Raw genomic sequence first — 12,726 nt, 5'->3', positions numbered from 1 at the left:
TGTTTGTTTTCTACTGAGACAGACAGGAGATGGGCCCTGGTAGAGTGGGATATGGAGAAGTGGGAGGAACAGAGGGAGGGAGCACCATAATTAGGATATATTACATGAAAAAAAGTATTCTCAGTAAAAATAATTTGTTCTAATGAGACACATAACGGCATAAGAATGAAATTCTTCAATTTGTTTTTATCTCATATTCACAATTTTATCAATGTGGTGAAACTACTAGTTCAGGAAATTGCAATATGTCCCATCCTTCAAATATATGTGTCCAGGTAAGAAAATTCTGACCTAACCTGCTCTCAAATACCTTAAGAAGAAAAGAAGAATTGTTTGGTTTCAGGTTCCCAGGCTACTATAAAAATACTATAATTTCCTAGTCATAAGCGGTTATAAAGTTAGCTAACCTTCTTCTCTTATGGACAAAAGGCCTGTGCAATCCCCTCAACCATCTTGCTCTCCTTCTCCACTGTTTTCAGTGGGTAGCTACCACTCTCAATTTATTTTCAAGTTGTGAAGAGAAAACAGAACCTAATTTTCATTAAGCACCTAATAGAACTATTGACTTATTTTTGGAAGTGATATATCATATTACTAAATATATCTATCTTTATATTCTTTATATTCATTAATCTTGCACCTTTTAAACCACAGTTTGTCCAGAAGGTGAAAATTTCTCAGATCCATTTAATTATTTTGTCTAACAATTTGGTAATCCTTGACAACTCTAGGTCCGATTGCTTTATGTTCTTTATATCACTAAAAATTTGAAAAGGACATAGCCTGCAGCATGGTAAATATAGCAGAAATTCAGATGTGTTAATGCACAAGCTTAATCACAGTACTCATAATGACATCATCAAGCCAAGAGTTTTCTCTGAACATAATATACTTTTGAAATATTAAGACACACTCAGATTTCTGAAAGACCACTCACTCCCTGACACATCAACATGGACTATAACCACATAGAACCAAGTGCGAGTATATGCTCGTTCTCCTGAGCTGCTCACTGCAATAAATCAGTCACAATTTTTAATAAAAATAGCACTTGTAATCAAGTGGAATTAATCTGTAAACACCCGGGTGTGTTCCTGGGAACATGAGAAAGCAAAGGCTTTTTTTCTGCAATCCTGCACTCATCCAGAGCAGCAGCTGAAGACTGGCCATGTGCAGCAGCAGACAGCCAGCCCAGGGCTCCGTTTTCTATACCCGCAGTTCTATGGCTTTGTTTAATGTAATAAACTGTCAGTTTCTAAATCTCAGATAATACCTTGGGAAAATCTCATTTTCTCTTTCCACTAAAAATCATAATACTTGGAATCAGGCCACACAATATTCCTCTAACAAAAGCCTGGAGCTGAGATGTGCTCCTTCGTGTAAGCCGTGTGCTGTTCAGGGCATGTACTTTCCTCAATTTCCTCTAATGAGGCACCTAACCTATTTCTCATTCGGGTCTTTTACCTGACTGATCCTGAAGAAAACCTAATTCACAACTCAGAAAGGAAGCAAGTGCTCAACAGAAAATACTGCTTCTAACTACACTTTCTGATGTTTCACAAAGAGTAAAATAATCCCAATGTTTTAACAAGATTCTACTTCACAGTTTTGTGGCAAAATAAATAACATCCCTTTTTTAAAAAAAAAAAAAAAAAAAAAAAAAAAGCATTTTGTCAAAAAAATTTGTATTTTAATAAAAAAAAAAAAATAAATATTAAAAATAATATATGTCTTCCAGGGTAAGAAATGTCATGGGTGTGAAATTTTGGGTTGTTTGGCTTTTGTCGTTTCTTGTGTAATTTCTAAGCAATATATGTTCAAAGTAATTTTCAGTAACATATAAATTCTTAAACTGATTACTACTAACTTAAATTTTTCCTCTATTTTCCCCTACTTACAAACATATTTTAGCACCAAACCACAAGAAGGCCAGAAAGTTAAAACATCCAACAAAAATGTAGAAAACAAATCTGCTTTTTCATTTAAATATTTTAAAAGTTAACATGTAACCTCATCAACAAACTGCATGACTGTTACAGATTTGCAAATATATAAAATGTACACTTCTAAAAGCAGGAGTCCAAAGGATAACTCTAAGATTGTCTTAAATTCCCCGCTGAAGACAAGAGGCAAAAGGCAGACGCATACACAATCAGGAGTCCATCTGGTGGCGTCAGAAGACTCCCAACACTTGGATTTCCACTGTAGCACTAGTACAATTTTTATATCCTAAAGTCAAAGGTTAAATAAAGGAAAGGAAGTGCTCTTTGTCAAACCGTCCAGCAGATCAGCGGGAACCTAATGTAGAGTAATCAAATAAAACTAAGGCAACTGCCTTTCCGTAGGGGACAGGAAAGCTTCTCATTGCTACAAGCTGTTTGTCCACTAGAAAATTGACACAAAATGTGTAAAACTGAAACATTCTGCTTCTAGGGGATTTGTCCAAAGGAAGAGTGGGAAGTCTTCAAGTTTGGTATGAGTTACAGGTACCAAAGGGGGCTACAAAAAGCCTTAAGCATAAATCTGCCTAGCTCATTAGAGTATTTCATTTTGAACTCTTGCTGACGTTTTTATAGTTGTAAATTTCGGTTAATGAAATTAGAGGTGGAAGAGCACTTCTCGAATCTTTGCTAGCATATGAAAGCAATTCTAAACACAAGCAATAAGACCTAAGTTAGTGATCTCTGAGGACAGCTTTGAAATCTTGTTAAACCAGGAAAGACACTTCAGAAAAAGAACTCAAGACACACAGGCCTCAAACTAAATGTCATTTTAATATTAAATTGAACTGAACTTTAATTTTCCTTCTAAAAATTAAACAATATAAATAGAAATTTAAAAAGCATTAACTGGCAAGTATCATACAATCATTCTAGGAGAAAAGCAATATGTGGTTTTAGTGGCGTGGGAGCAGTTCCGACTTACCATCAGGCAAGAATAAAACTGACTGACTGTTACAGGAGAGGATACAGTTACAGGAGCTCTTATGAACCACATTAAAAAAATCCATGCATTTTGAAAATTATAAATACTGAGAGTTAATTTACACTTTAACTTAATAAACTGCACAAAAATATATACATATACCTTTGGACACATGGGAAGAAGTCTGCAACATAAATGACACTGCAAGCATTATGCATCACAAATATAAATAGGGTTGTTTTTTTGTCAGCATGTGTGTACGCTCTGTGACTTACTGAAAAAAGCAAATTCTTCAGTAAGTTTCAGCTGTATTAAGTACAAAAATTCCAAGTCAAAGGCTTTGCCAGCCTCACTGCAAACATTGCATAACGCTTCCTTGGCATGTAGTCATAATCAGAAGAGCTGTTCTCTCACCAACTGTAAGCCTGCTACAAACGGAAAAGTCTGGGAAACAAAGTAGCTCTGTAGTTACTCTCATATTCCTTCCCTGGCTCTTTCGACAAAAGTTCTATTGACTCTGAGCTTTAAATGTTATATGTGTGTTCTATGTGTGTATAACATTTGTGTTATCCCAAACTTTTTTCTAGTATATTTCCAGTGTATAGTACAAATCTACCAAACTTTACTTCAAGGAAATAAAGTTTTAGAAATATGTAACACATTCTCAACCAAGAAAACACTTTTCCATTTTACATGGAAATCAGAGAATAGCACTAACTGCTGGGTTCTTAACTGTCACAGTCACCCCATCAGTCCAATTCTTTTCTGTCCCAGGTCATGATTTAATATCCTCATCTTAAATTTCAATGGCACAGAACACAACTGCCCCATCTCTGTCCTTAATTCTGCGGCACGACCATGACCAGTGTATGCCTGTTGTGTCTGCTGCAACACTAGCTAGATAACATGCATCCTGCAAACACACCATATATATCTACCTGATCAAAGCTGATCTGGATACATTCCCACTAATTTCTAAAGTTCTTATTATACTGATCATCTATATAATGATGGCATCTTAGAATTTTATATCAGTAAAATGCTACATGAAAAAATTTTTATAACTTTACAGTATTTCTTTTATTTTTTGGAGCTATACTATAATTACTCCATTTCCTCTGCCCTCTTCCCTTTCCTCCCTCCAAACTCTGCCATGTACACCTCTTTGATCTTCATAAAAATCCATGGCCCCCATTTTTCATTAAATGTTGTTACACAGATACATTTATATGCCTGAACAACTGATCAGTCTATATATTGTTACTTGCATATTTGTGTTTTCAGGCTGACCATGTAGTACTGGATAACCAATTTGTATGCTTGCTCTATTACACTATTTTAATAATAGCTCATTAATTCTTTGAGAATTTCACCATTTTGTTTGGATCACATTTACCCCTCTCCCATCTCCAACTCTTCCCAGATCCACCGTCACACCCATACTCACCCAAGTTTGTGCTCACTTTTCTTTCTTTCCTTCTCCCTTTCTTTCTTTCTATTTATCTATTCACTCTAGTATGAATTATCTAAATATTCTGCCTTGGAGAGAATTGTAAGTCTACCTACCAGGAGTCATACTCTTAAAGAAAACCAAATTTCCCTCTCCAAAAGCTATAAAGGATCAATAGTTCCCTAGCCACAGGTTGCACTTCTTATCCATCTCCTACTTCACGCTGAGATTTTTATCTGGCTTGGGTGTGCACTCATGTGCACAATGTCAAAATCACTATGAACTCTTCTTATATGCATCTTCCTTGTTGTGCCTGGAAAACATTGTTTCCTTGTAACCGTCCACCACATCTGGCTCTACAATTTTTTAGCCCCTCTTCTATGATGATCATTGAGCCTTGGGGAGGCAGGAAATGTGATATACACATGTCCTGCCACCTCTTATTCTCTGTGTGTTGACCACTTATGAATCCCCATTTTAATTTTCACCTACTGAATGAAAAAGCTTCTCTCAGAAAGGCTAGGAGATGCACTAATCTGTGGGTATAGTAGTCAATAATAAAGAGTCATGGTAATGCTATGTTCATTTAGCAGATTAAGTACAGTACATTCTCTCTTAGGGTATTATGACTGACCTAGCCACTGATTCTTAGGCATGATAACGGTGCTAGGTATGGGTTTCATCTAGTGGAGAAAGCCTTAAATCCAATCACAAAGTAAGAGGTCACTCTCATGACATTCATGCCAAGACAGTCATTTAGTAGCTCGCAGGGTTTGCAACTGAATGAGACAGATGACTATTTTCTCCTCTGGTAGTATGTAGCATTTCCCAGTACATGAAGTTCACAGATAAATGGATGGAACTGGGAACAAGCATTCTGACTTAATTAACCAAGATCTAGAAAGATAAAAGTCTCATGTTTTCCCTCATATGTGAATAGAAGCATTAAAACTTTAGATATGCATATTTCACTTAGCATAGCCATAGCAATCAGGAGAACAGTGTGGGAGACAGAGTAGAGATGTAGTGATACACAGAGGAAAACAGGATTCATTAATGGAGTAGGAAGCAGGACAGCAGAGAAAAAAAAATGAGACTGAGGAGGGATGGACCAACACTGAAAGGCCTTTTGAAAAAAGCCATATAGAAACCAATTACTGTAGAAGTTTCCTGAAATATACAAATGATTATAAATGTAGTTACTCTATAACAGGACAAAACCCCAACTAGACAGCAAATATAAAAATAGCAAAATAAATAAATAAATAAATAAATAAATAAATAAGCAAAACAAAAAACCAAGGCCAGTAAGGGGGTTATCCTTTTGCTTATATGTGTGAGATATTGGCCAATCAGGTCCCAGAGACACCCCCCACAAACATCACAGGACATTGTCATTGCTCTTGGTTACTTTCCAGAAATTGTTGATATGACCCTGCTGCTGAAGACATCACATTCCTATATTAATCAAGCAGAATAACTGACCAAAAACTGGGGATTTTTGCTGCAATGTAGAAATGAAAAACTGAACTAATGATAAAGTTCAAAAATTGAGGACAAAATATTTTATTTTGGGACAAAGAACATGAAATCCTATTGTGGTTTTATGAGCCAGTATCTGGAAGTATGTTGATGCATTTTAAGACATTTTTATAAGTATGTACAATTATATAATAATATAATTATTTCTATGAATCACTCCATATAATAAATAAACATGTATATGGAAACACATAACCTGTTAAATAATAACTTACAGTGATATAACTATTGATTTTAATTTTTTATAATTTTACAACCTATTATAAACTATTCTCTTAAGCTAGAATATATTTGCTTATGCATTTTTCTACATATGTAACTCTTCCTTTCTCAATTGTTTCATTTACTTATTCTTCAAACACCCCTTTAGACTATTAAGACTCCCTGGAGGCCAGATGCTAAGTAGATGCTGGGGATACCAGAACTACCTGTAACTATAGAGATAACTTTCTGCTGTAAAGAGCTGTTAGATGAGGTAGGCTGGGGAAACTAAGTATCAAAAAATAATCATGAATATTGACACAAAAAATCTAAATCTTTTTATTATTTTTAAATTGATATATAAAATTATGTATAATATTTGAGTACAACATGCCCTTTTGTGATATGATTAAGTGACACTAATATATTCTCTGCGTCTTTAAAGCTCGTTAGCATCAACACTGCTGATACATTTCTACAGACTCTGGAAGAATTCAAGAGCTAAAACTACAAGAAACAAAAGAGCTCAAAAATTGCTTATTATCAAGTTTCCTTTCACAAGACTATGACACTTGATAATCTTACAAAGAGTAGATAATACAAAAAGTAGATAACACAACATGTCTCCTAGTGATGACTAAAAACACTTAATCTCTGCTTTGGGGAGTTGTACTGCAACACGGGCTCTCATCATGTAACCTATGCTGGACTCAACCTGTCAATGCCCTGCTTCCAGTTCCCCATTGTGAGAATCCTCGGAATACCCTACCATGATGATAATAGATTCTTATTTCTCTGAAACCACAAGTCCAAAATATAACCCTTCCTTCTGTAAGTTGTTTGTTATGGTGTTATATCACAACAATACAAAAGTAACTTATAAACAAGGTCTTCCTCATAAGATATTAAACTATAAATTGAGTGTTATTGTCTACTGAGTCGAGAATTACCAGTATCTATATTATAATAATAAAGAATTATACTTTTTATAGGCTACATCTGGATTCTTTGTTTACCATGACATCTTACAGGAACTAAGTTTAAATGCTTTTTATTTCAACTGCCAACAATTCAAATCACAGTATTATGCAGGAGGGACCATGAAATCTAGCAAGATCATCACATACGTAAAACCCCATTTATTTCCAGCTTATTGTCTCCACTGGGATAAGTAAGATTTATAATTAGCAGATATCCCTCCCTATTTGTCTAAAGAAATTAGGAATATAAATCTTAAACAAAACTTCCTAAAATGAATAAGGTTAACAACATCTTTTAAACATTTTAAAACACCCAGTGGCCTAACAATATTTTCTAACTTCTTCCCAACTACAAGTTTGCAGTCTTTGCCTTAAAACAGCAATTGGTTCAATAAGGTCACATGTGTATCAATGAGAGAAAAGAGCATGTTAACTTTACTAAGTGTTATCCTATTTATACATATCACATGTTAATATTTGATTTTCAGTAATAAATCACAATAACTAGTCCTTAAAATATTAGTTCTTCTAAGAAAGATTCTAATGTTACTGGTAAACAATTTATTCTATATGTGAAACAGAAGGGAGACTATTTCTCATCTTACTTAGACTGGAGAAGTAAAGAAAATTTTAAAAACATTATGAAAAGTTGCTTTGCTTTTATTTTTTTGAGATCTCAAGCATGATAAAGCAGAACAGAGGCACAATCTATTTTGTAGCCATATTTTGATTATAACTACTCACCTAAGAATACACAAACAAATTCTGCCTCCAGATGTGAGCCTGCAGAACCCAAATCGCTGCTTACTTTCCATGTCTGTCAGGACAAAGGTAAAGTGCTGTCCAACCTGATTCTGAGACACCCTAAGACATAACAATATTATTGTATTAAATCTGTGCTGATTTTCTAGAAGACAAAAAGACAAGACATATTTGGCATTGGTATCACCTTTCCAGTACTGGGGTCTAGAAGCCGCAATGATGTTCTATAACTAGAAGGGTCACCAACTCATGAGTCAAGCATAACAAAAGTTCTAACAGCTCACAGGGAGAGCACATCAAAACAAATGCCCCACGTGGAACTCAAAGCTCATCCTAATTTTCAGAAGAGTAAGTTACCCATAAAATATATCATGAGGTTGCAGCCATGGTTACTCACCCTGGGGAAACATCAACAGATTCAGTCTCTACATTAACTTCTAGCCCTTCTTCTGTCTAAATTATCCTACTTTTCCCAATTTTTGATTGCCTAGATAGCAAATCATGTTGCTTCACCCTCTAAAGGTGGCCACCATCATACTGAACTGCTTCTTCTGCTGACATTCTCACCCGATGTACATCACAGACCACCATCATACTGAACTGCTTCTTCTGCTGACATTCTCACCCGATGTACATCACAGATCACCATCATACTGAACTGCTTCTTCTGCTGACATTCTCACCCAATGTACATCACACCAGGCACTGCTCTTATTTACCTTACCATTATTTTTAGAACTATCAATAGGCTGCATAATCAAATTCCAACAAAAAGAATACAATTCCTACTAAAGAAGCCTACTAGTGGTCTATAATGAGTTTTATCTGATTTTAAAATGTATAGAATAGAACCAAATTACATGCTGCACTTCCACATAAGGGATGATATAAAACTAAACAAAGTATTTACCTCTGCTTAAAATGCATCAACATACTTCCAGATACTGGCTCATAAAACCACAACAGGATTTCACGTTCTTTGTCCCAAAATAAAATATTGATGACATGAATGTAGGTTTTAAAAAGGTAATACAGATTTTGAAATTAAATAAATTACTACCAGTATTCTAAAACTATAATTTATTCTGTCACAAAACAACAGTTATTGAACAAGTACACATATAAATGGCCAGGACAAGTACATACCTAGTTTTATAGATGTCAAATAAATCCTCCAGTGACTAATATGTCCTCTAGTATTCAAGATTTATAATAAACTCTTGCAGTTTTTCTTCCTCTGTTTTATTCTCACCATTGATTTAATACTATAATTTTGAAATTAGACAGGAGAGCAGCTAATTCTCCAGAAATAAGGTAAGTAAATAATTTTTCATCAACAATATTTGTTAGTATCAACTATCCCGCTATCAGATCTCTTCCCAATCTATATACTAAACATTTAGTCTTACTAACATTTGGTAAAACATCTTCATAAAATGATTTTTAAAAACTTTTTACAGTACATTCTTAAAATAAAACTTGTAATACTGATCAGTCACATGACAAACAATAAATGCCATTATTTCTAAAGAGATATCTATTGTGCTAACTTCCAACTGTATAGAAGTTCAGTTAGCATTGGCAGTAAAATATAACCACAATTAAACTGTCAAAGCTACTGGGGAAGTTTCCCACAGCCGCCCTCTTAGAAACAACTAACAAGATTACAACACTGCGCTGATGCTCTTCCAGTAGGATGAATCTGGAGCGAGCAGTAAAACTCTAGCTTTAAAAGAACTTCTGAAGGTCCCAATCAGAGACCAATGACATATTTTTCTCTGCTGGTGCTTACAACCTATACTTGACATATAAAAAGAAGAAACATAACCTGTGGCCAATGTCGCTTTAAGAACGCCTATCTGGCCACGGTGGAGAAAGCAAAAGACAGAATAATTTGAAAGGCTATTTCATTGTAATTCTGAACTTATCTAATTCTGAACTTCAAACCTGCCATATTTGCATAGAATAAAAACAAGGATATATGCCAGTTTCTTAAAAACATTTAATCATTTTGAAATGTGTGCTAACAAGAAAAAAACATTATCTTAACTTATACTATACCTTTCCACATCGAAGGGAAAACAGAACTTGGGCACGCTCTGCAGAACTTCCTAAAAATGCAAATTCAAAATAAAGAGGATGCTTTAGAATGTTTTTAAACATGCAGTTAAAACTTTTTAGAGACATTTTCAAGGGGCAGATGAAGTATTTTTAAGACAAAGGCACAGGTTCTCAGACTGAAATAATTGATTATTAAAAAGGAATTAAGTGTGTGCTTTGGCAGATTGCACTGACAATGCCCGGAAGCCCCAGGAGGGAAAGGCCTGGCCTGAAGGGTATTAACACCCTTCGCATCCCCGCTGGGATCCCCTTCAACAAGGCCATATGGATCTCACAAGGAGCACTGCACCATATGGGCAAGCTGCGTCTGCTGCAAGTAGTACCACAGGCTAGCCACGGGGACTTTTCACAGATTCTGGCTCAGAAATATAAATGTTGTTTCAATTAAAAATGTAGGCAGAGAAAGGGGAATGGAGTTGGCAGCAGAGTGAATGACTACGAGGCCTGACAACTCTGTACATCCAATAACACAAGTGTTAAAAAAAATTCAAGGACTGTATAGATTCTAAAATACACATTTATATTTTACAATACTTGTTACTAAATTTATTTCAAATAGCCACCTTAAATGTGTAAATAAAACCAAGTATCTATTATAATATAGCTAATATTAAGTATATAAATATAAAAACCAGTGTTTTATTAAAACATAATCTCATTAAATTTAGAGATAATATTTATTAAAAATTACAACAAAGTGCAAACAGTCAGATAGTTGGAAAATAAGGGAAGATGTATTTTGATGTATCTAAGCAACACATTAAAATTTAACTATGAATCTAAAGTTCCACCTATAATTACAGACATCATACAAATTAAAGTTAGGGGATCTTATAAAGGAGAAAAAACTGAAGAAAATTCCGATTAAGAAGCAAAGGAGCAAATATCTTAGCAAAGCTGTCACTTCCACAACTGTCTTTTACCAATAAAACTAATACCCAGTAAAATGAGACAGATACAAACACATAAACCTATGGAATCACAGTCCTGAGTATTTCCAAGTAGAATTTCTTAACTTAAAGATATATATATATATATATAGATAGATAGATAGATAGATAGATAGATATAGATATATATAAAAGTTACAAGGGGGGTTGAAGTGAAGAAAGCAAAATGGATATAGATATATATATATTGCAATTATCAGTTAAATGTAAAATACTATAGAAATCCAATAGCAATACCTAGGAAAGCTTCAAGAGAACTCACTCACAGACCAGTAAGAAGAAAAAAAAAAAGCCATCAAGCCTTAGGGCAAGTATGCAGGCTTGCTTATGAATGTGTACCATTAAAAGTTTGAGCACAGGCCCATGTTTAGAGAAAGTTATTTTACTCTTGATAATATTTTGCTAAATGTAATTTTAAAAGTCACTAGACATGAAATAAATTACTAAAAAACAGCTTATTACAAATTAGGACAGTTGTTTTCATTTGACTGTTGCTTAATTGTTGTTGTGTCTCATAATGTAAAGTCATTTACCATATTTACTACACCTATAAATAATGGTCAGATAAACTCCTGCAAAATTAAGCACATAATTCAGAAACAATAAAAACATCCAAAGTCAATGTCTACCAATAAATATATATATATATATATATATATATATATATATATATATATATATATATTAGCTGTATATTTCACATCAATCTTAATGCTCAAATTAAAGAGGAGGCTTCTCACTCAGTTGCTTAATCTTTCACAGACGCCCCCTCTTTTCCATAAGCAACATGCATGCAACACACTTCTGCAAAACAGCTCGCTTCCCAACTGGCAGGAGCATCCCTCAGGGGACAAGTCTTTAAACCTCTTCACTCTTTAAAATTCAACCAGCCAGCAGGTCTATAGAGGAGTGTATAAACAGTATAGGAAAAAAAAAAAAAAAATCCTCCTCTCAGCTTGTCAGTGACAGAGCAGCTATGCTGTTGACAGTATAAGCAGGGGACACATAGATCAATAGCTGAATTCCTACTGCTCCTAAGACTGGATTTCTTCCTTAATTACAGGTGCAATGTAAACGAGAGTTATGGGGGGGGGGTTGAATTGAAGAGAGGAAAATGGATTCAGATTCAGTTTTTGTTCCTTGAATCAGTTTAATAATAGTAATAATTGAAAATTATACTTCTACATATATTAGAAATAAATGAGGTTTTATCTTCTCAATCCCTCTCTATTTATTACACACACACTCACACACACATACACACACACACACACACACACACACACACACACACATACACGTTACTTCTAGATATGTATTCACAGGTTAGTTAAGTTTGCCATACTACTACTCACCATAAACATGAGTTAAGTTTCCTGTGTGACTGAAAAAATTTATTTTTACAGAAATTTCCTTAACCAAGAAAAATTTAGTTTCAGAATATTTTAATAAAAATATATTATTCTCACATAAAGATAATTGCTAACACATGTCAAAGATAAAAACAGAAATAACACAAAGAATGAACTAGAATATGAAATTATCCAGAGGAAAGTCCCAATGGGCAATAATGGATATTATAAGGCAGCTAAACTATCATATTAATGATTGGAAATAATTCATGGAAACTTCTTTATTGGGTGTATGTATGCAGCTCACTTATAGCCTTGTAAAGAAGCCACTACTGTGAAAGAGAAAACACCCCTGTTCGATGGACAGTCCGCTCACCAGGGAAGCTTCCCTGCAGTCTAAGCTGAAAAAAAGCAGTTAAGAAACAACCTTTTCTTAAATACTC

General features: G+C 34.4%; 1 protein-coding gene across 3 annotated transcripts in view; it reads right to left on the bottom strand.

The window, feature by feature from the left end:
* Dennd1b (DENN domain containing 1B) overlaps positions 1-12,726 on the bottom strand; it is a 191,756-nt gene that overhangs the window by 109,484 nt on the left and 69,546 nt on the right. For 2 of the 3 annotated variants that reach the window (XM_034513152.2, XM_034513153.2), the window contains exons 4-5: positions 9,922-9,971; positions 7,843-7,962 (exon numbers count right to left, since the gene is read on the bottom strand). The exons of the other annotated variant lie outside the window; for it this stretch is intronic. In XM_034513152.2, coding sequence (XP_034369043.1) covers positions 7,843-7,962; positions 9,922-9,971 — 170 coding nt within the window. The remainder of the gene's footprint in view (positions 1-7,842; positions 7,963-9,921; positions 9,972-12,726) is intronic. 3 annotated transcript variants of the gene reach the window in all.

This window comes from Arvicanthis niloticus, chromosome 10, assembly GCF_011762505.2.
Source record: "Arvicanthis niloticus isolate mArvNil1 chromosome 10, mArvNil1.pat.X, whole genome shotgun sequence".
In the NCBI taxonomy this organism is placed as follows: Eukaryota; Metazoa; Chordata; class Mammalia; order Rodentia; family Muridae; genus Arvicanthis; species Arvicanthis niloticus.
This window is presented reverse-complemented; position numbering and strand designations above follow the sequence as displayed.